At 40.9% G+C, this 24,770-nt stretch overlaps 1 protein-coding gene across 2 annotated transcripts in view; it reads right to left on the bottom strand.

Annotated features, from left to right (window-relative positions):
- The window catches only part of RAB3B (RAB3B, member RAS oncogene family), a 47,742-nt gene extending 23,484 nt beyond the window's left edge, over positions 1-24,258 (bottom strand). Inside the window, exons 1-2 of one of the 2 annotated variants that reach the window (XM_018072362.2) lie at positions 24,169-24,258; positions 18,027-18,254 (exon numbers count right to left, since the gene is read on the bottom strand). In XM_018072362.2, coding sequence (XP_017927851.1) covers positions 18,027-18,254; positions 24,169-24,189 — 249 coding nt within the window. In that variant the 5' untranslated portion in view covers positions 24,190-24,258. Of the gene's footprint in view, positions 1-18,026; positions 18,255-20,635; positions 20,731-24,168 lie in introns of those variants that run through there. The other variant, XM_018072364.2, reaches the window with a different exon arrangement.
- Between the last annotated feature and the right edge of the window lie 512 nt (positions 24,259-24,770).

Here is a 24,770-nt window from a genome sequence, read left to right as displayed (position 1 = left end):
TTACCTTGATATTGCCAAGGTAAACAGTTTTACAATCTTGTAAGAGAGATTAAGATCACAAGTTACCAGGGTACCATTGTTCCTTCCAGCTTCATGTTTTCAACACAAAATTAAATCCTTTAAAGGCAACACGGAGCTGTACTTTCTCCACTGCAAACTCATTCATCCTGTTCTGTGGGAAGCTGCAATAACCAGCACAGGATTTTCCGAATTCTTTTGTTCACAGGAGTCACCAGCTTGTTATTCAAAACTCACAATAGTTACAATTTGAAAGTGAAATAATCTCTGGACGCACTTTTCCAATGTAACTTCAGACAAAGCACCTGATCCAGATTTTGCTCTCGGGTATGCTGCTGCAGAAGCTGGAGCTTCCTGGGTTTGTCTGATCTCAGCTGAGATTAGCAGCTGATCTTCCATTTCTTCACTTGCTCAACAGCAACAAAGCCCTGCCAATTACAGAGCATGTTCCTGTCACTCCAGATGGACAGTGCCAGAGGGGCAGCTCGGAAAACGAGAAGAGAAAGCATGTCACAGGGTATTAAAGCGAGGGAGACAAGGGCACATTGCCAGGGCTTTTAGGAGACCTGCTGAGTTTTTGTGAGAACAATTCTCTCTTCGCCAACCTTTTACCAGCAAGTATTTTTCTCCCAACTACAGAAACACCTTTCTGCTTCCATTGATTACTTCTGGCTACTTCCAGTGCCCTTGATCTACTTCTATCCCAAACTGGCTTTGCAGAGAAGACCTGAATTTTTGGGGCGTGTGAGAGAAAGACATCTATAGACATGAGTATTGCAAAGCCATGTCCAGGACTAGTTTGTGTTCTTCCTAAGGAATGAAAAGTTGATATATAAAAGAAAAAAAAAACAACAAACAAACAGAAAAAGAAAAGAAGCACCAGCCTAGAGGTAGCTATTCATTCATACTGAAATACAGATTGGAGGTAGCTATTCATTTATACTGAAATACAGACTGGAGGTAGCTATTCATTTACATTGAAATACAAGTGGTTTTGGCCACAGAGAATTAGATTTCACAGTGTATTAAGACTACACTTCATTTGCCTTTACAGCCCCTCCACTCACTCTCCTGAATGAATACAGGTGTTAACTCACAAGCTATCCCTTCCAAATATCATCTACAAACTGCCTCACAGACACATCAAGGCTGTCATCTGCTAAATTCAGGAGGAGATACCACCCTGCTGCCTGACAGGAGCAGATTAAATATCAACAAACCTCTTCCTGATCTTAGCAACCGTGCTAAGGTCCCATGAATCACTCTCACAAATCACACGGTGAAAGCAGAAAAGCCAGGTTGTGTTCTGTGCCCAAGGCGGACACCCCACTTAGCTACAGAGCAACACTTCATAAGTCAGTGGGACTTTCTGCTTCACATGGGTGCTGTCTCCTCCTCTCAACACATCACAGTGCCTAAAGGTAAGAGAACTCCGGAGTTCTCAGAGTGCTGCCAACAGTGCAACGAGCACTGTGATCACCTGGGAGCTGCTGGGGGAGAAAGCAGCTGCAGCTCTGACACCTGTGGGCTTCTCCTACCTGGGATTTTCTTCTCCATGGGGGACGGTTTCCCGCCCAAGCACAAAGTTCAACCCCGCTAAGGAACCTCTGGAGGTGGGGGAGAAGCAGAGCTCCCCTCCTCCTGCTGCCATTCAATACGGGAGGCTCTGGTCTACCCAAACAAATGTTATTTACATGGCTCACCTTGGTAGCACAGGCAGTGTGATTACTCAAGTGCTGCATGAGAAACCCCACACAGAGATAGCTGTAAAGCATCCCACTCTCTTTCCTCCTCCTGAAGCAGCTGTGTCTATAGTGATTATTTGCATAAGTCACTCGGATCAGTTGCTATCAATTACTATGCTGTGGATTATCATTTAAGGTTCTTATACAAATAAGGTTTTATACCTCCTTGATGAAGTGGGTATTTTTGGCTAGGTGGAAATCACTCCGGGGCTTAGACATCAGTCGTGTCCAGAGAAGGGCAACAGAGCTGGGGAAGGGTCTAGAGTATAAGGAGCAGCTGAGGGAGCTGGGGGTGTTTATCCTGGAGAAAAGGAGGCTCAGGGAGGACCTTATTGCTCTCTACAACTCCCTGACAGGAGGTTGTAGCCAGGTTGGGGTCAGACACTTCTCCCATGTAACAAGTGACAGGACAAGAGGAAATGGCCAGGGGAGGTTCAGATTGGATATTAGGGAAAATTTCTTCACTGAAAGAGTGGTCAGGTATTGGAACAGGCTGCCCAGGGAAGTGACAGAGTCATCAGCTCTGAAGACATTTAAAAGACATGTAGATGTGGCACTTGGGGACACGGTTTATTGATGAACGTGGCAGTGCTGGATTAACGGTTGGACTCGATCTTAGAGCTCTTTTCCAACCTCAATGATTCTATGATTCTACATCTCCCATAAGGAGAACTGCTGACCTGCTATGACACAACTTCATTTACTGATGTTTGGAGAGATTTTTATTTCAACCCGTATTCGTAAGGGTGAGTCCAGTGGAGCTGGTTGTTCTAAGTTGTGTATTTAGAGTGAAGCATGCTTGAAGCATTTGCAGGATCACAATATAGATAAGCTGATAAGATTTTTTGAGAGTGTAGGAGGAATAGCTACATCAAGGAAAGAGTTACACTTCTTTACAAAGAGCAGCACTTCATACCTTGGTTGATGTATACCCACACAACACGACAGGAAGGCTTCCTGCCCATAACTGAATGCTCACAAGCAAAAGCTTTTAGCCTCAGGTTGAAGATGTTGCATCCAACAATCTCCTTTCTCTAAAAATTCTCCACTATGATATTATGCTTTTTTTCACTAAGCAACATGTACAAAAACACCTAAACCTAACAGGTTCCAGTAAATTAAAAACTAACAGACCAATTTCAAAGACACTGGTCCAAGCTGGTCGCCTAGACCTCATATACCTCTGGTGGAGTTCAGCATTTTATTTGAACAACCTCCTTCTGAAACTTTTTAGTTTTGCTAAAAAATGGCACCAGGCTACCCTCTTTCACCACAAAGTGTGGCACCTGAAGGGGGCACCTTGGCGTGGGGGTGCAAAGCCCCCAGACTCCACCCTACTGTCTGGTTAGCAGGTGTTTTTTTTGGTTGGTTGGGTAGGGTTTTTTTTACAGCTACCAATGTTACCCATTTCCTAAGGCAAAAATTACATCTATCCTAGCTAGAAATACTCAATGTCCTAATTTGTACTGACAGGAGAATGTGTTGTCAAGCTGCAATCAGAATAATGCATCTCCTCCTGTTTGTCAAGGAGTAACCACTGAGGAAAATTTCAGAATAGCCCAACACATTTTTCCTGTTCTTTTCATGCATATGATACAAGCACTATGTATCAACTCTGCTAGCAACTGAAACAGTCTTTTAGACACACTAGATTGTTTCTCATTAGCATATCCTCCCATCAGTAATCAAAATCAATCAACTTAAATCAAACTAATTTTCCATGTGCTCTGTTAAAAGGTATACCATATGCTGTCTGAAATGTATAACAAAGCAAGACTGTGTTGCTGTAGGAAGCTTCTTTCTGCAGCTACATCTCACAGCAACATTGGGTCAATTTCCATTAAAATCCTAAGAAAATCTTTGTTTTAACTATTTTCAACCAGCCTCATGAAGCTCCAAAGGATTAATTAACTGACTTGCTGGAATTAGTCATTAGTGGTGCATCACAATACCTGCTGTCTCTGTGGGGTTCCATCGAGGGTTAAAGACAAGAACTTACTCTCTGATCAAACAGGACCTCTGAGAAATCACAATTCACAAGGCATACCCAGAGTCTCAGCTTCAGCAGCATTTGCAAGATTTATATGATGGTATTTAAGTCATCGCTTACTCTACCCAGTTAAACATCTGGCTGCTGTCAGATTTGCAAGGCACGCCGAGCTGGAATGCACCTGCTCACAACACCAACTACTTCTTAACATCATTTGTATTACAAGAATGCTTAGGACCCCTTCATCATGAAGCCACTGCTGAAAGGTCACTCAGGCTGGTGGAGCAGCACCTCCTGTCTCTGTCCAGGAGGATCAGGAGTGAGCACCAACAGCTCACAGCCAGGGGCCTGCAGGAACCACCACCCCAATCAGCACTATGGTTACCACCTCCCTACTAGACCATCTACTTTGCATTCCAGAAGACACTGGGTGGGTAGCCCTTCACAGCCCTGTGTTTGGGTTTTACCCCACAGTTAAGCTGCAGAACTAATAACAAGCGTAAGATGACACACCACCAGTGCGCTCAGCATCCCGAGGGACCAGGGGAGAGCTGAACCACCCTACAGTGCACTCAGTCCTCAGCCTCCCTGCTGCTCCTGCTAACAAAACCAGCTATAGAAGACTGTCCAGCGTTGGCTGGGAATTGTACAGACAGCCTGTTTTTATATTAAATGCATTACAGTTATTTTAACAGCCCTGTTCTAACCTGATTTCAAACAGCAGGAAGCCATTCCTTGCCTCTCCACTCTCCTTACTAGAAGCCTCAATTTGTACTTGATGAGATGACTTGTTTTTCTCTCAACTGATCACTGTCATATGCCTAACCAAATGTGTCAAGCAAAGTATTAGAAGGGATTCATAAATGCTAAACCTCTAAGAGGCTTAGGAGTGAGAAACATAATCGAGTGTCACTGCTGGAGGCAGAGGAGTTGTTTAGGAATTCTGATAAGCATCAATTCAGCGGATACTCATTTTTATCCTAGTTAATCAGAAACAGGAAGCTTCAGGAAACCAAAATGCTTCTCTGGCTCTGAGCTCACTCACTATAGGGTAGAGAAATCATTATGGGGTAAAGAAATCACCATGCCAGCTCAGATCAGCAGCTGAAGTGTTTCAGCATCTGGTCCTGAATAGTAGAAGCTTCTGATCCAGTGATCAGAAAAGAATGTTTCTAGAATAGACACAAAATTGCAGTGAAGTACAATTGCAGTGAAGTTTACCAACAGGAGAAACAGCTTCTTAACTTAGAAGCCAATCACCAATAAACCAGCTTGTGGTGGACCACCTCTTCAATACTAAAATATTCCTGTGTAACTGAAACACTAAAACCTCTCCTCCATGCAGAATCAGACAAATTCCACATACTCTTTTTATGACGATGCTCTCAATTTAAAACTTTTTCTTAGCCCTATAGTTGTAATTTAAAGGACTTCACCCCTCACAGGTCCCTCCCTCACTGATGAAACTGTGATAAGATGCTCTCTGATCATTCTTACTCAGGAGCCTTAGAAATCTACAGTCATCACATACATAAGGCAAGTTATCTCCCATCTCAATGGCTGATAAATTTTAAGTCACATCATCTATCATTACTGCCAGCCTCTCCCTTTCAATGGTAACTAAGGAGTCATGGTAGAAGGACTGTAAATTCATGGGGTTTGGTCCCCCTCCCAGAAGGAATCTGTGGCTGGAGACTGAGCTCTGGGATGGGCTCACTTGGTGTCCCCTGCAGCTGGCAGCAGCACCAGCCCCTGGGACTGTTCTTTTTTGGTATTTCTACTCACACACCACCATGCAAGGGCTTTGTGAGCCAGAACCTCTTCCTGTGCACTCTCCTCAGCTTCACAGCAGAAGTACATTTCACACTGAGTACCCAGCTAGACAGCCCTGCTTCACTGCTGTGCTGCTGAGCTCCTGTTGGCTACCTGCAGGAAAATCCAGTCTGTACTTAATCTCTAAATTTGAAGGAATATTTCTTGTTTATTTTCATCCTGACTGCGATATTTCATGCACAGATACATGCTGTGCCACCAATCTGTAAACTGTCTTCCCACAGAAATCTGTCAAAAGGTCTTCACAGCATTGGGAAGGCAACTGAGCCCAGCAATACAGATATCTGATGGAGGCATTCCCTCTGCTGTCCTGATCTAGTTAACCAGCAATCACATTACCTTGCTCCTTCAATACCTCTGGGCTCACTTCAATTCACTTTGGTCTCTCTCAACTTGACACTATTGTATCTGTTGCTGTAAGATCCTCTCCAAAATAGAGTTCAATTTGACAAAGGGCTAAACATCTTCAACTTCTGTTTCACCAATGGAAACATACCTTTGCCCAAAACACATCTAGACTCAGAGGGATCACTGCAGCACTATTAATTTACAGTTAGTTGCAGGCTTATAGTGAACCATCTGAACGGAAGTAGGATAAAGTAGTCAACGAGAACATCAGTTATTAATCAATTTTTAACTGTCAAAACATGCACACATATAAAAATATTCTACACTAATAATCTAATAGCAAATTACTTCCTTGTGGTTTCCACAAGGAAAACATCCCTTTCCTTTAGTCACTTTTTGCACTCTTCTCACTACACCTATAGGAAGCTTCAATAGCACCATCAAATCAATATGGATGCACAATCTGCAAGCACTTGACTTCAAAAACAGTATTACTAACTACTTTCTACAGGATAAATGTTTCATGTTATCAAAATAATTCATAAGACATATTGAATTTCATGACTCCTTGCTGCTTTCAAAATTCTGTTTTCTGCCACAGACAATCAAGAAAAATCTCTAAATAGGTTCATAGTCTTCTGATCATTAAAAAAAATACTTTGCAATGTTACTTTGAAGGAGGAATTCTGCAGAAGTAGAGCTGGAGAACTGAATTATATTACAAGTCGAAAAAGCAGAGAGCGTGCTGCCATTCATTTTAGTCACTTCCAAGCTATTTTGTTCGAATCCGCTGAAGGCAAATTTCAGTGTAAAGTATGAAAGCTCAAGATCATCTAGTTACTAAGATGAATGCCTGTTAAATCTTCAGTTGGGACTATTGCCTTCATTTATAAAAACACAATTTCTTCTCCAACAACAGAATTAGCATAAGTGCTTACAGTCTTGCTCACAGGATCCACCAGCCATATCTTCTTTCTTATTTCAATCTGAGATTGACGTCAGCAGCATTCACAACCTTTTGAGAACTCATTCTCCAGTTTCTACTTAATTTGATGTCTTGGAACATTTATATGACTCACAAAATTTGGTCTTTGAAGCTTCAGGGCACAAAGATGGAAAGAAATCCAAAGGGGAAAAAAAAAAAGATTGCATTTAGTATAGTAAAATAATAGTAAGGAAAAAGAGATGGATAAAATACAGTCAGGTGTTATTTTTGGCAAGGGTTGTTTAGCAAAAGAAGCACAATTTTCATTACTCAATAAAACAAAGGAAGACAATTTTCTGTTCCATTCATTACTCAGAGTGAATGAAGAGGTCAGTCATAAGAGCAATATTACACTATAGGATTTTGCAGCAGCCTGTCAGAATTGAGCTATACTTTGGAACCACCAAAACTGAGAACCAAGGTATCAAACATCCTAACAGAAAACACTCCTTTACACAGAACACACGTCTGACTCCAGGAGAAAGCTTCTCTAGAGTCAGAAGCTCCTGCTGAAAACTGCTCCAAATTAAAAGTCTGAATTCAAAGGTCAATCTGTGCTATGCAGAAGTGTAAAACTTGAGAAAAGCTAATTTCTGAGGAGTAGGAAGTAATCACTGATGCCAGCGCAGATTTCATTCCTAAAAACCCCTGACCCTTTCTCTGCAAACACAGAGGTGCTCTACATCATCTGGATGAAGGGAAGACTGTGCAGATGGGGAGATGGATTCCTGATTGTGCCTCACAGGGAGACAATCTACTCCAAAGCTTCCACTCTCTCAGGTGGAGGGTCTCTAGTTCCAAAACCGGGTCTGTGCAAGTCCTCCCCCTTTCTGAAAAGAGAACACTAGTTATATGAATCCCTCAAGCCTTGATGCACTGTCAAATTAATACCCTTATTGTTAATAATCAAGAATTTAATAGATGATATCTTAAAATTAACATGTCTGGGGAATCATTTCATTTAAAAAATAGAGATCCAATGAGTCATGACTACAAAAGTCACTCAGCATCTCTGTTTGAGAGACTATTTTGAACAAGTACCTTGTTGAGCAGACAGATTTTAACAGAACACACATGACTCACCTGTGGCATGAGGGCAATTAAATCTTTATTAATTTTTTTTATATCCATAAAAGAAGTATATAGGAAGTGAAAAATATCCTACTTCTCCTATTTCCTGAAAACATCCCCAGAGTAGTTAGCAAATATGATAGCCTGGGTTTATTCTCTATTTCCTGCACAAAAAAATACATTAAGAAAAGAAATCAATGCTACAATGCTTCTTGGCCATGTAGACTATAGTTAAAAAAAAAGAAAAAAGAAAAAGAAGAGGACCACACTGCATGGATTCTGATGTAACCAACAAAACAAATACAACCTCTTCTCTGCCTTCGTATTAGGTGATAAAAAGCAGTTTGGTTTTGCATTGTGTTTTTTGGGTGGGGTTTTTTGGTTTGTTTTTTTTTAATCTGTGGTTTTTGAATCATCAAACTGACTGCACTGTCTCTCGCAGTTGTAGGGTAATACAATATTACACACTTAGAGGATGCATTTTCAGGGAGGATAAACAGCTGCCATTCCAGGAAGTTTAAAACTCTGGAGATTCCAGCTGGAGTAAAAGGGATGTGCAGGTTTGATATTTCCAGCACCGGAGTGAATAAACACCTTGCATGCAGTTAGTGGAAAATAAAGCTGTTCATTTCCTTCTGTTTGAGCACTTGGGTTCTGTAAATGGCAAGGCAGGTGGCTACCCTGCCATCACTTAGCAACACCAGGTTTTGACACGCAACTGGAGCTACTGCACTTTCCGATCTCCTGGCCGTGTGGAGGGGAGAGGATTCCCACAGCATGTGCTGCAGATGGGAGAACTGACAAATGACTGAGCCAACACCACAGTGATGCAAAGGTGCTGTTGTGTCTAACTCACAGCCAGATTCTGCAGGTACCACCAATTCGGGTGAAATTTCACATTAAAACAGTAAATATCCTGAAGACCAAGGCCATTTCCAGATTTAGGTGAAAGATTATTCAAATCACAGTTTTGCCATGACAATGGTGTGGGTGATTTCTGCTGAATTTGTTCCCTTTAGATTTCTTGCAGTGTCTTGATAGAATTCTAAGTAACTCCTATGCATGTTTACATCAGAAATTTAGCAGAAAAACTGAAGTAATTTCAAACATGTCCAAGACTTGAGATTGATGGCCACAGCTTTGAACAGGCGACTGTGAAGTGGGGCATGTGCAACTCCAGAACAGTTGCAAGTACATCGCAGAGGCAGAACTTTATGGAGATTCTTCCCTTGGAAGAGTTCACTTTTCCCTAAAATCATTAACCAGCAAAAGTGAAAGGAAACTATTAATTTTACACTTCCAACCCCAAAGCCTCAAGGGAGACCAAGCAGTTGTGACAAATTTACCTTACTAAATATCTTTGCAGTGGTGACCCTTCCTGCATGCTGTTTTCAAGATGAAGGGCATTCTTACAGAGGAGGAAATCCATTTTACTAGGATAAGAAGCCCTAAAGAGGTATGGAGTTGCAGCTGTTGCATAATTATAGCACAACACTTGGAATGAGCATCAGAATAAAAATAATGTTCGTTTGGAGTTCCTATAATTGGCCAACCCATTCAGTTCTCTTCTGTGCTTCACAGTGTGTATCACACTCAGGAAAACAACCCAGGAAGGGGGTTTGGTGAGGAAGGGTGTATAAAAACAGGCTGAAGAGCTTTGCCAAATGCATTCCACCTTCTTCATCTCAGACAGCACTAAGCCCAGACACCAACCATCTCCCAGGAAGGCTGGAATCCACGTGGTGTTCATGCAGACCAACAGTCCTATAACAGTAGTTCCATCCCTGCAGAACCCAGACCTCCTGGGCTTGCCACTCAGAGCCACTCCTTGCTGCTTAGCAAGGCAGTGTTTGTGAGCACTGCTTTGGTTCTGTTTTCCACTGTAATTATGTAATCAGTAAAGGCATGGGGGTTTTTCTTTTCATGGTCCTGCTGTGGTTCTGCTCAAGTTTCGCACCAGTTTTCACTGCACTCACAGTTTTGGTAGTTCTATGGTCCAGCAAGGGCCACAAGAGGGTAAGAAAATATAAAGTTTAAGGTCCATCATTCCACTCTTAAACGTGAAAGACTTCAAAAAGGTATTCCTTAATTACCCTTGCCTGGCTGTAAACTTCCAGTCTTATTGTTCCATGTAATCAAATGATGCACCTGTGTGCTTTATTATAGCCAGAATATTTCTTCTCCAAAAAGCAAAGAAGTAAACTGACTTTCTCTCTTTTCCCCAGCTCTTCTTGTTCACTCTTAGGCACAACTCCATGATTTCAAATGCTGTTATGACAGTACTCAGCAAGAACTATCCTTACAGTTGGTGCAAGAGTGCTTACAAAGGTGCTCTCTGACCTCATCAAGAGCAAGCCAAGGTGCACAACACAGAGCCAAGAGAAAAGGACAGGAAAAGTGGCATAGTCTTCCAGAAATGGGTACAGCATGACGCTAAAATGCACAGTGAGGAAGCAATTTAGCACTTGGTGGTAACTTCAATGGGAATGCATTTTTTAGCCTTTCAATAATGTAGGACAATCTTAGAGTTTAAAAAAAAATAATCCAAAACACGTTTGATGGGAGTTATTTCTCTTTCTTCCCTCAAAAAAAAGAAGAGACCTGCAGTCCTGGGTAAAGGACTTTCCATGGACTTATCAAAGCTGACTCATGCCAGTCTACCACAATTTGGCACTTGGAGCACTTGCTTCCTCTCACAACTGGGAAGGCTCAATGCCTGCTGGCAGGCAGGGGAGTGGGATGCAGTTACCATGGCACTGGAACATGCAGCAACTTCACAACTGCCACAGCACTATCACTGACAGAGGGACCAAAGGAGAGGAAGCAGCAGGTGAATCTTTGAATAAGTAAATAACTAAAACCAGAAGCAGGGTGAGTATTCTGCCTCATAAACATCCTATGCACAGATCCCCTGTATGTTCTGTTGTACTGCTCTGGCTACAGCAAAAGCAGAGCAGCAGTCAGATCTCACAGGCATGAGCAGCCTATGTGCACACACATATCTACACACACTCCTCTCCCCCCACGACTTTCCCCTCTAGCACTGGTACAGATGTCTCAGTCAGTTTGTCAGAGAGACCATCCAGCCAGAATCTGGCTGGGAAAATACCATCTTTGAGCCTCCTTTGAGTAACAAACAAGTTTAATCACTTGAGTCTTATACCATGTGAAGGTACTTCAGTTAATGAAGCACAGCAGCTCATAACATAGTGTGTTTGTCTGCTCCACTTACACCTGCTCCCCCAAAGTTTCAAACACTCCTGCCACCTCCTGTTTCAGTTTCTAACATAAATCAGTAGTAAAGCACTGAGTATCTGATTAGCAAAGAAATAGATGCAAAGCAAAATTGGCAAAACCAGAGGAATTTTCAAACAAGATGCAAGTGCACAACAGAAGCACAGGATGCCACGTGTGAGCTGAGCAACACACTTGGGACTGGCAGCTCCATTTAGAGGGAGGAACATCTTAGCAATGCTGCAGAGCTCAAACTGTGACAGAAACACGGGATACATTAGGATGCCTAGGGTACACTTTTGGGCTGCAGTGGCCCTGACCATAAAATTCAAGGTGCTAAGCTGCTACTGAAAGATATAACTAACACCAAACAGGATTTATGTTTCCTACTTTGTCACTCTCATTAGTATTTGCTGGGCAACTAGAGCAGCTCACCAAGATCTAGGTTGAGATCAGTGTCTCCTTGTAAACTTCCAGTAAACTTCCAGTTCTCCACAGTGCAGAAATGTGCTGCTTTTTTGTCCTGTTTCTGGTACTTCTCACCAGTGTTTCTTTCTGTCATACAAGTCTGCAGAGCCCAATGCCTCCAACACGGCTACACACAGCAGTCAGCTGGGTGTCTGAGCACGCTGTGGTTACACTGCAGCTTCAGCACCACTTAACCATGATAACCAGGTAAAAAAGGCCATTCTGGGGACCTGGTTATTAAAAGGAAAAAAAAACCCACTACAGATGTGTTAGATTGTAGATAGGGAACCAACACCACCGTTTTCCACGTGCTGGGAGGATCATCACACATTCCCCTTTCTAACAAATCAACATGTGCTTCAGGGGATACTCACACGACTTTCCCTCAATGTAACTGAAAACAGCCTTGCCAAGAGAAATACAGCAAGTCAGCACTCAGCATCTGGGAGCTTAGTTCACACTGTTTAATGAATCAGGATGATGCTGAATAGCTGCTCAACAGAAAATAAATCATGAAGTACCCACTGCTAAACTCCCAGGTAGTCCAGTTGTGCTACAGGGTACAATCTCTCATATCAGAAAACAATGGGGGGGGGGGTTGGTTTCCTGGTTTTAGCTCTAAAATCAGCTGTTCAGCATCCTCGAGTGTTGCATAAACATGACACTGCAGCAGACAACACAATGCATTAAAGTTATAAATGTGAAGCCCCATAGTCTTTTTTGACCAAATGTGACATAGTTTAAGTAGTGCTCACTTGAGACAAATACTATGAGAGCTCATAAATTCCACCCACTGTATTATCTCATAACTGATCACAGCGTAACCAAGCATATTTAAATATAGAATATACCTAGTCATTATGCAGAAGATAACATTGTGAAAGAAAATAATAATGAGAGTGATTCTGATAAGACAAGGACAACAGGAAAATGTTTGGAGGCACATGAGTCTAAGACCTATGTAAAATGATTACAAAATATCTATTCTGAATTTCGGGCAGAAAAAAAAAAAAACATTAAATGCAAAACATCAGGAGCACAGCAACCCGTTTGTCCTCTCAAATATTAACTGCCTTACTACACCAACTGAGTAATTTCCCTTGAAATTTCCCACGTACAGCTTTCTCCTCTACTGGACAAAGTATTAACACCGACCATTTTCTCTAGAAAAGGTCCAAACCTTTGACCTACCAACAGCTCTTTATCAGATAACACAAACACACTCCACACTGCTCCTGGATACAACCTGAGACCTCTGAACACAATTTGTACTTTTTTTATTTTACTGAAATGCACAAAGCAAGGGCAAATGCTCCATATATGCAGTGACTCTGCAAAGCTGGAGCACAGAAGGAGATACTACACCTTGCAGTGAGAGCAAATCCAATATTGTCAGCAGGAATAACTGCAGTGGTAACAGAACTTAGACTGAAGTTGAATTTGGCCTTCACTATAATGCAGAGTTATAATGAGATAACAATGGGATTAAGGTGATTAACTATAAACAGAAATAAACCCTCCATGTCAACTGTTTAACTGCAAACACAGCAATGCCTTGCTCAGCAAGCTTAGGCTGTTCAATAAATTCAATAGTGTGAGGGATAACTAACCACTCAGGGGTTTATTTTTTAAGTTTTTCTTTTTCTCCCTTGTATCACTCCTGCAACTCTAATCTTAAAGCCCATTCAGAGTGGCATGAGCACCAAGTTCTTCTCAAAGCAGCAGTGTATTATTACTTGAGATGTAACCAAGACCTCGGAATTGAATTATAGACACTGTTATTGCATCTTTTCTCCAGTCAAATATTCTGCATTGTGTTTTAGCATCAGAAGTAGTGCTTTATGTCCACTCAACCACAATGATTCCCATTCCTGGGACCCAGTAAGTCCTTAATGCTGCAAATAAAATGTAATTCTTGACTCTCTTACAAGGATCAACCTATTCTTTTCACTCTCATGAATTTTTCCATTTTAGTTCTTTGTTTAAACAGCAAATCAGAGGATTTTACAACAGCTGTGAATTTACTGAGCAGAATCAGGCCTCTCAGATCCTTGGGGACACACACTGCTATTGCATCTATACGTTAAATTACAGAACCTTATTATCTCTTTTTTTAGAAACAAGTTTTGTGCAAGCATTCAAGCTTAAAGTCAGTGCTTGCAAGGAACTCAGCAAAACTATGATGGGAATGGGACGTCTGGGGAATAGATGATTCTCTCATCTGAAATGCATAATTAGCTTTTGGTTAAGTGTGCAATTAACATTAAAATTTACAATCAAATATGATGGTGTTCTAATTTTACCTCCTGTAAATGGAGAAAAAAAAAAGACTTAGTTACCAGTGTTACTTCTGTGAATCCCTTCTTATGAGATGAGCTGCTCAGTAACATCCTGTCATCCACGCGACAACTGATACAAAAAGCTTTTAAAAACACTCCATATTTGCCTTCTGGACAGCTACACAGCATGGGGTTTATTTTGGTTTGCACTTTTCTGTTTTGTAATGGTAACTGCCACTCAGTATAATTAGCAGTTGTCATATTTCGGTTCTTAAAGATCCAGAAAAACCAGAGCGATGTTGCTTTGTACCCTCTCCCCAGCTGTGCCTGAGAGCTGTAACACGTGTTCCACACATCCACTACAGCTAATCTCACACCCCAACATGTTTCAGCAGTTAAGACATGGAAACATTTTTGTTAATGGGAATGAAAGACCTTCATCCTAGTAGTGTAATTCCGATAAGTAGCACCTTAAGAGAAAAATCATACTGCAGTCTAAATATGCTGCCTCTGAACATCACAGCCTTTTTAGCTGAAGCTAAATTTAATTCTATTTGCCTTTTACAAGGGGGGTTGAAAGTAGTTTCAACTGTAACATCAGCTGCCAAACCCTGTATTTAGTTCTGTTTATTATTAATCATGTAAGTGGTCGTGTTATGTGCAGTACGTGCAACAAAACTGAGAGTCCCTTGTGCAGGGGGCTGTACAAAAGTGTAATGGAAGTGTAATCAAATGCCTCACACAAAGTATGTATTGTGTGGTGTGCAAGTGTTCTGGGTTCAACACTGCTCATGACTTTCCATCTGTTATTTTATGTTACTGTGTAAAGAGTTCATGTAATTAATGTAGCCTGGGCCAGCATTTAACCTCAGTGCTGTACTGCTCATGAGTTCTGCTGGTATTTCTACCACCATTATTAGTGGTACCAACAGACACACAAATGCACAGAAGAAGGGGGGGGGGAAAAAGAAGAAATCTCACCTTGCTCTCACCTAAAACTGAAATCACTTTTATTCATTCACCCTGCTTCCATTGGGATCTGGACAGAGTGGCCCTCTCTAGCTGCTAGGCAACCTGAACTCTGCATTAAGTATTAGCTGTTTGCATTTGCTAAGAATATAATAATGTTACCTTTGAGGTTTATTTATAATAAAAACCATACCTAGCTGAAAATATAATAGTTTTCCTTCAGTAATCAGTAATTAGCAACTCTGAGAATACAAAATTGTTGGTTAAGAAAGAAATAATCTACATGCACACCCCATGGCTCCTTACAAATCAATCACAAGGAAGATTCTTTATATGAAAGTATTATTTCAGGTGGCAGTGGCATAAAAAAAAAATCTAATCCAAGAATTACATTTATGTAGATATTAGAATATCTATATATCTATATATCTATATTAATATATTTATGTAAACAATCTTTTAAATTCAATATTTAAAATATTATAAAATCTCATCCAACCACAAAATTAACTGTCTCATACAGCTACTTTATATAACACCACCAGTTCTAAACAAGTCCGAAAATATTTGAAATTAAAACAGTCAACTCATCTTGGAGTTGTTTAAAGAAAAAAAGAAAAAAATAAAGGCCTGCAAAGCATTATTTCATGTAAGCCCACTCTGGACCATTTTACTGTTTTGTTCTCTAGCAACAGCACTGTCATTCTACCTTAAAAACATCATGAATATCTTTGCTATGTGACATTCCTCTCAAGCTAAAGAGATATTCCTTTCAAGTCTTTTCAAAGCAGACCATTTCCCAGCCTGCTTGGTCACTGCCACAACTGATAGGGCTCTTATTAAAATATCAATTTGGGCAATTGAGGTGTTAATGTCAACAAGGCAAGAGGCCCATCAATGACATCAAAATTAAACAGAGGAGCACTCTTTTTTGATCATTACATTTGACAGCTTGTCAAATCCTGATTCACAAAACACAGACGTCCTCAAATCCAGCAAACACAAAAGTGGGACTTCTGGCTTTAAAATGCTCCTCAATTTCTGCTGGAGATACAAAAGCTCAAGACAGGCCAGAAAGACATTTACTGACACAGCTGTCAGTCTTCACACACAGCTGTTTGGCACTTATTTTTCTCAGCTTTAAGAAAACCCGAGGAACTGTTTGTAGCTGGAGTACTGCACCTGAATATCCTCTCTTCTGTTCAACACAGGCAACACTCAGCGTAGAAAGTCCCGCTGATCACTGATCTCTCTGGATCACAGCACAGCAGCAGCAACTTCCCCCTCACCTTGAGATTTGCAGAGCACAAAACAAGGTTATTTGGCACAGCCCTTGAGCACCTCGAGTCTGCCACAGCTGTGCACACTCGAGAGCTCCACAAGCACCCCGAACTCAGAAAGACCCAGCTCTGCAGACAGAGAGCATCAGAGGTTCCCAGAAGTGCTTCTCTCTGAATTCTATAAAGACATCTGAAGTGGTTAAATTAAGCACTTGTACTTCTCCTTCTTCACTTGGTTTCACATTAAACCTGGCTTAACATCAAGCTCACGAGGAGCATAATTTAAAAAGTCAATACAACTGGAAAATTGTAGGTCAAAGCAAAGTGTTCACTGGGGCCACATAGTCCTACACTCATAGAAACTCAATAGCAGCTGTAAGTAGTTTTTTAAAAAGTAATTGGAAGATGGGTTGGTAAGAAAACTCTTCCTTCCTACACTTAGGAACACATAATTTTGGTATATTAATGGACCCCACTATTACTACGTGTACTCTGAAGAACACATTGAAATTAAACATATAATCTCAGGATGGGCAGGAGATAAACAAACACTGTGGTTTTAATAGAGGTACACGATGTTTTTGTTAAGGTCCTTGAATCATAACTCACATAAGGGACTCATGCAATGAGCACAGAAAGAGAGAAGAACAGAACACGAGTTACTGTGGAAACTGTCAAACACTGAATGAACCTTTTATTAAAAATAAATGTTAAATCAACAGTGTTGTTGGTAACTCCAACATTACAGGTCCTATAGATAGCACCCTCTGAGGAATCCACCTGACATCTCTTTCCATAAGAAGTTTAAGGTTATTAAAGCCTTTTTCCCCCCCAAAGCCTTCAAACAGATTTAATTAAGATTATTGCTTAATTCACTTTAATCCTGGAATCTCTGAAAAAAAACCCAAATATTTTATGGTGCTTTCTGTCTTGCTTTTACACAACTTATTAGAAAATTCCATGTTCCAAAATTAAGAAGGACCAACTGGACGAAAATCATCTTTAGTTGTTTATTGGGCCTGAAGTACAAACCTTTTTATTACCGAAACCCTAAATTAAATCAAACAGCTTCATGCCAGGTTATCTACGTTAGTTTCAATATCAGGATTTTTCAACACAAAAAGGATCTTTTATTAAGTAATTTGTTGTAACTTGTATCCAGCAACCCAGAAATAAAACGAATAATAGAGTTGTAGTTAAAAGAAAAAAAAATCCTCATTTTATAAGCTCACTATTTATTGTGACAATTCAAGTTCACCACAATAAATTAAAAAAACCACGTGATTACTATAATTTTACATTTAAATATAATTATTAAAGATTAATTATAAATCCAGTGTATGTAAATCAATTACAAAACCAAGCTCTTAGCTGGGGCAGATTTGGGTAGAAATGCTTGGCACTGCTGAGCAGGTACAGGAGTTGCAGGAAGATACAAGTATGTATGTAGAGGACATAAACCCATAGTAGAAGTTATGTATAGAGTTCACTCACTGAGCACTCATTGAATTTCTGCTCACTGAAAAAGTGCTACTAAAGGGCTCCAGACCTGCATAGAGTTTGTTGCAGTTTAATAGACACTGACTTCTGAGATCGTAGAGCTGCTGCTTAAGACAATACCAGGGCTCTGACCAGCAATACAGAGAACTCAGCTCACTGCAGGAATGCAAAGATACAGCCACACAGAACTTAGGAACAACCAAAATCTACAGCAATCCAGAAATCTACTTCCAAACAAGCTATTTTTTTACCATCATATCTTTGCTGGGATTAATATAAAGCATTTTTGAACAGGCTGGCACTTACCCAAATCTGCAGCTTCACCCGCTTGTCATTTCTGTAAACTGTTTTCACTTTGAAGTCAATCCCTACTGTGCTAACGAAGGCTGGTGTGAAAGTGTCATCAGCGTATCTGAAGAGGAAGGATGTTTTACCCACGCTGCTGTTGCCAATGATCAGGAGCTTGAACATGTAATCAAAATTTTGGTCTGAAGTATCTTTCTGCCTGTATCTGGCATCTGTTACTGAAGCCATCTAAGACAATGACAAACATGGAAAAAGAACAGATTTAAGAGCAGTTCAGCATTTGTTTTCCTTAACTGTGTACCATATGTTTAGGTTACCTCTCTACTTTCTGATGTCATAACCACTATATCTGCTGAATAAAGAGGAACACACTTTGAAATATTCTTTTAAATCCTGGCTTTAAATGTCTATTACTCACTTGTACAGCTAAGATTCCCAAGCCCAAGAAATACACCTGTTGCACTGCTTTGTGTTGAACAGAATAACAGATGGCTATTGCAGATTGTTCAAATACTCGTGGGGAAACAGCATTCTTTACTCCTGTGGCAAGGTGCCACTTCTGTTGCTCCAATAAACTGCAGTACTGCAACCAAGAACTAAAATCTTTGACAGTGCAGCCAACCGTGCAGTTCACCAAGCAGCCTGCAAGGTAAATAAACCTAAATAATTCCTTTTATTACTTCTGTGGAAAATCTGCACTTCTAGCACATGCACCACCACCATTTTAGCCTTAGAAAAGTTCTGTTCTCAACATTTACAGAAGAAAAAAAAAAGGCAAGAAGATAAGATGAAACACCAGGAATTTCAGCTGAAATTTTAACTCTATCCAACACCCATCTACTATCAAGGCTGCAATTGAAATGAACAGCACCTGCATAAAATATGAGGGCTCAGTGTGGCTGCAGGCAGCATGTGGAATGGATAAATTATCCCTTTTATTATGTGGTTGTGAGAGTTGTGAATTTTAGTGGAATGGGGAGGGGGGAAGATGCAGCCTCAGAGATCCCTGTGACCCTGAACTGGATTCAGAAACCAAAAAACAACAGCTGAATCTAAAATATCAGGACTCACTGAGCAACCCTGGCTGCTTTAATGAACGCAGCTCAGACACTTTATGGGAGAAGGCAAGGCCCTGACTTTTCATCTCTGTTTGTACAGAGCAGAACACAACTACACAGACCAAATTACTACAAAGGAGGAAAAGGAAACTTTACCTTTTACTACCTATACCACACTTTTAATCTCTCATGCTGTTTTAAACTCTACCCCACATCAAACAACCAAGGGTCTTAGCTCCTTTTAACGAGTCACAGGGTTGGCAAACTGGGGCAATGACAGCACAGGTCTGAGCAGCAGCTACTCATCCAAAGCAGGACCTGTGCTACTTGTGTGCAGTATCAGAAAGCATTGGGTGGAGACCCAAGACTCATCTTTCCCCAGCATTCAAGGAAATAATTTTCCCCTCAACTCAGATTCATAGGCATATTTGGGAACAAAACTCCCTCCAATGTCTACTCTCACCATGTGGCCAAATACTTTCCTTCTTACTAAGTCTCACCTGCACACAGGACTTCACTCATTTACTGAAAAAAAAACACCAAAAACCCAAAACAAACAGTTCAAAATTCACTGTAGTTAAACAGCTATAAACCAAAATGCTGTCCAAAGGCAATTTAAGTAGGGATAATAATTTAACTTAAATTCCCTACAGATGGGAACCAAACCAAACCCAACCCAGTTTAAACTTCAATACAATATGCAGGACGGTTTATCTCTAATTAAACACATGCACCTTTCTCACACAGAGAAGGGCTGGTGCAGCAGACATTTCGTTCACAGATTACATTAACAAGGATAGTTTCTGAAGCAATTTATCAGTAGCTCAATAGTGAACAGCTGCACTGAATGCAATAAAATCTTCCCACAAGTGTTTCTCTGTAGGATACAAAACATTTTGATACACTCTTTTCTGAACTTCAGCTGCTATTCTGTCGGATTGCACAGCTCTTTGAAACACTCCAGAAAACACAGGAACAAATCTTCTTCTCATCAGTGTACCAGAAAACAGCTCTTCCACCCATGTGTTGTGTTCACAACAGAAATTTCTAAAATGAAGAATTCAGCGTCTGACTGACTTCCATGCAAACACTCAGGCCAATGCACTCACTGCCTCCTTAATCTCAGAAATCTCAGCTGTAAAGATTATCTATCAGGTTGATTTGTACCATCACCAAGCTGGAAGACAGTGAGAGTTGTCCATTTCAGTAATTTATCTTCCCCGTACACATTGTAGTTTCCACAAATGCCATTGAGAACACTTGTGCACTCAAGTGAAAAAGAAAAAAAATAAATAAAAAAAAATCTCTACTTCTCCATTCCACTCACAGAGGCTTGAAAAAAGTGAGAAGCCCTCACCACTTGAAGGCTGGTCATTTAAAGATTCAGAGGCAGACCTTTAACAAAGAAGTATTCCACTAATCATACAGGAATCAATATCTTCTTTCTACCCCTGCTTTCACAGAATCCATCCGCACACTCCAAGCTGATCTTTTACCTGAAGCACTGCTGCTTCTATTAACCCCTCTAGATTGCTCTAATCAGAAGTGTACCTGGCTAAGAATGTGACTTTCAGATGCCAGTTAAGAAAGCAATTACAGAATGTGGCCAGCTCGAGCAGCTTTGTTAGAAGCACAACACGGAAAATAAGATCAAATGATACTTGCACGGAGTGCGGGGCTGTTGTCATAGAAGCACAACACTCGCTGGCCTGTGCCTGCCTCTGTGCTGCGCTGGAGATGCTGCAGGTCAGCGCCCTGAATCACCAGAGGCAGCATCAGAGCACAAAGATTTCAAAGAAAATTCCATCCCCTTGCTTAAATTTGACTTTTCCCTTCCCCCACCCCAGTCAATAGAGTGGAACTGAAAGGACTTTTGCTCTAATTTCTGATTACTCCTCTCATGGTAGATCATGACTGAAGATGAACTCCACCAGCATTTGGGCTGAAAGTGTTCACAGGGCTGCCCCTGAATTGGTGCTGAATTCTGAAGCCAGGAAACAGCAGACCTTACTCCCGTTCTCCCCTTCCTCTTCCTCACCTATTGTCTCACTCCTACTCCAAGCACTCCCTAGTCATGCCAGTCCTGTACCCCACAGAGAGCTGGTTCAGAGCACAGAGAGATCCCAGTTAAAAATAAATCTTCCTACAACTTCTGTTCTGCAGGGCTGTTTGTAAAGTTGGTTCAGCTCCTGATCCAGCACAGCTGAGGGAGCCAAGCAGAGGGGACAGAGCAGTGGGAACTGATGGCAGTTGCTATGCTACTGAGAGACAGGTCCATGGAATCACATCTCCTGCAGGCCCTCAGCACTTGGAGGAGGTTCTGCAGCAGCAGCAGAGGGGAACGATGACAATGGGCAGCTCCCTCCAAATCATCCAAACAGCCATTGTTCTCAGGGGGTTGTATTCCCTCCTTGGTCCAAGGCCATTTAGCTGGCAGTGTAGCCCCCTGCTCCCTGGGCACACAGGGACATACACGGTTCATTCAGGATGGCTCCAAATAGAGCAGCATCTCTGCTGTCTAGTGTTCAGTTGCAGAAGATCAGTCAAACACAACTGGCATGCAGAGGGCAAAGGAGACGCTTGTGAATGTTTCCATTTTGACTGCCTTGGAATAATCCTTAATAAAATACCTGTACAGGAAAGGTTTAGCCGCATTCCATAAAACCCATTACACGGGAGAGGAAAAAGCTGCCAATCAGATTGTCCTTGAGGACACTTCAGTATGAGGCCTTGCATCATTTAGTTCTCTGCCCGCTGCTTTGTAACTAAGAGCATACTAAAATTGACAACCTTTTTTCCCCCATGTGCTTTAGTAATGGGAGCAAGGTCTCAAACACATCCACTTCCAACTAGTTTGTGAAAATAGGCAGTTACGTAGCTATGAGATACCTTATTATTTCCCTATTGAGAAAAAAGCCTGCAGTGTGAGCTCATCTTTTATTAGACAAAGAAACCACGTAAGAGCAGGTTGCTGCAAATGCTCTAAAGCAATAAAATCTTAATCAGAGCTTATTAGCCACCAAAGAATATGTTCCTCGGTCAAGGCGGCTCTCCTGCATTTAGTTTCTATTTTGGTCTAATGAAGTTTAAAAGAAAAAAAACCTATTGCCCTAAGACACCTCCATGGGAAACCAGCCTTTGCTGCTTTCAGTGCTCACTGAAATGTGTCATACAGATGGATTCACACAGCTGTGCTCTTCAATTTGTGACCAACATCATGGTGAAGAATCAAAATAGTTTGTAGTGAAACACCAAACAGCATAGCGTTCCTGCTCTTAGAAATCACTAGAAGTGGTCACTGCCACCCCTGTTGGCAGTGACTGTGGGCAGTGGCTGCGGGCATTTACTGCCCACAGCCAGCTTCAGTAAAATACATGAACTGTCCAAAGTGTTGGCTAGAAATCAAATGCTGTATCTCACCATTCATTTACTTCCAGGAAAAAAAGCTAAGGTTGACTCCAAGTGCTGCCAGCCCCTTGAAGTTTTGGCTACAAACTAATGGAGGGTGCTCTTCTCTATCCTCTCACAGCCAAGAAACAAGAAATCCAATCATTCCCATGGAAGTTACACATCTCTATTAGCAACCAAATGAGTGTGTTCACAGACATGACCATTTCCATGTCTCATTCTCTCTCACAACATTGTGAGAGTTTGGAAAAAAGTCTCCTTGTCTTCTGTCAGTCACCTCAGTTAACCATGAAACATGGTCACACTGATGCAACTTATACTTCAAACTACCCACTAACAAATTCAATTTCTTATGAACCTGTGTGTTCTGGATATTACAGCTTCTGGGCATTTCTAGCAGTAAAAACATATTTTAATATGTCACTCCTTCATTTTTAAAGGTAAAACTTAAATTTCCTACGTATGTTTTGTGTTACACAGGACCAGTAACAATTTAAATGTGACTGTTTAACTGTTTCATCATCATCTGCCAGCACAGACACATTTTTTTGTTCAGGCAGATGAGAAGATGGGGTGAAACCACCCCCCTATATTTCTAAGAGTCAAAGATCTTATGACAGCTACTCCAGGCTGGGTCCAGCCTCATTTTCTCTGTGTGTATGTCTGTGTTTTCAGCAATTGGGCCACTCTGTTTCTCCTGACACTCTTTTCACAGAGCTGCCAGCGTTAAATCATTCCTTTATATCAGAGTCCAAACATCTTTTTTCCTACTTCCACAGTACTGTTTCTGACTTCCAGTGCTCAAGGTCAGCCAAGAGAGAATATCTAAGAAAGAAGTCGATGTCTATCAGTCTAGAAGGAATAAATGGTAACAGCAGACAACAAGAGAAGGGGCGCAGTCACGAACACAGCTGTACCTGTTGGACTCCTGGCTATCCATAGGCACTTAGGAGTGTGAGAGGAAGGAAAGAGATTACTAGACACACTCATTTGGTAAAGCAGAAATAATGAGCCCAAGTAAAGGTCAAAGTTTAAAAAAAACCCACATGCATTGTGCTAAAGTCAAATAGATCGCACACGGGCCAAGGCTCTTACAGAAACAAAGGACAGCAGCACTGCAGACAGCCCTGAAGATGCTAAAAGACTGTGGAAACTACTGTGTAAGTTATGTGGTAGGGAAGCAACAAAAAAGAGTAGATAAACCAAAAGATTTCTTAATCTCTGATATTGACAGTTTAACAGTAACCCCCGAGAGATGTTACTAACATGCAGTTTAACTTCTTTTTGAAAGAGTGAATATCTTGTAGGGTTTTATTCCCCAAAAAGAGTCTTTAAAAACGTATTTAAATTAAAATATTCTAGTTCACAAATTATACATCTATGTTAATTTTCTATTATAAAAACTCATTCCTTTATGTGCTCTGTCATTGGAAAATAAATATTTTTGTATTCTTTTTCAGAAATTAAATTCTGAATCGAATTTCTATCAAGCAATGGAAATTTTTTACAGCCAATGTGTGTTGTCCTAGGAAAAAAGCTCATAAAGGAAATAAGGCCATGACCTTATGGAGTCTTATACAAAAGCTGTACTACAAGAGAGATTTATCAGAAGCAGAAAACAGAGTGTGAGCAAGTAACAAAACTGCTAATAAATATTGCAAGCAAGCGATAGTTACCAATTTAGATCTATAATCCATGAGACAGATGAAGGCTTTGCTGTGAGTATATGAATCAATAGAGTGGTCACACTGTTGAACCTGCGATGTAGAAGCAAAAGGATTAAAATGTTTGTGATAAAGGTGGATAATGAGAATATTAGGGAATAGTAGGTAGGAGACTAATGGGTAGGCAGGTTAGGCTGGGAGCACACTGCTGTGTAAGGTCTGAGCTTCCTTCTGGGAAGAGGAAAGTCCTGTAGTGTACAAAGAGAATAGAAACAGTGCTGGAGTTAGTGACAGATATTAAGATAGCAGCAGATATTTGGAGCCATCAGTTTAAAGTTTATTAAAGGGAGATTATCTTGATTAAGCTAAAATAAAATTTCCAGATCAATCTTACAAGTGGATGGAAAACCTTAAATAGGAATCATCACACATTTCCTGCAGAAAGGCAGCAAAGCAAATGGAACCAAGGAGCAGCTGAAATATATCTGTACACATTGGTGTTTTGCACAAAGCCTGGATAAAAGTCTACTGTGCTGCAAAGGCAACTGCAATAGGACATGGAAATGTCTGCAACTTACAGCACATCTATACACAAATAACTGCCTCAAAGTAAT

Source organism: Manacus vitellinus, unplaced genomic scaffold (genome assembly GCF_001715985.3).
Source record: "Manacus vitellinus isolate BGI_N305 unplaced genomic scaffold, ASM171598v3 scaffold_21_pilon, whole genome shotgun sequence".
Lineage (NCBI taxonomy): Eukaryota > Metazoa > Chordata > Aves > Passeriformes > Pipridae > Manacus > Manacus vitellinus.
The sequence above is the reverse complement of the archived record's forward strand: the minus strand, read 5'-3'. Positions and strand labels throughout refer to the sequence as shown.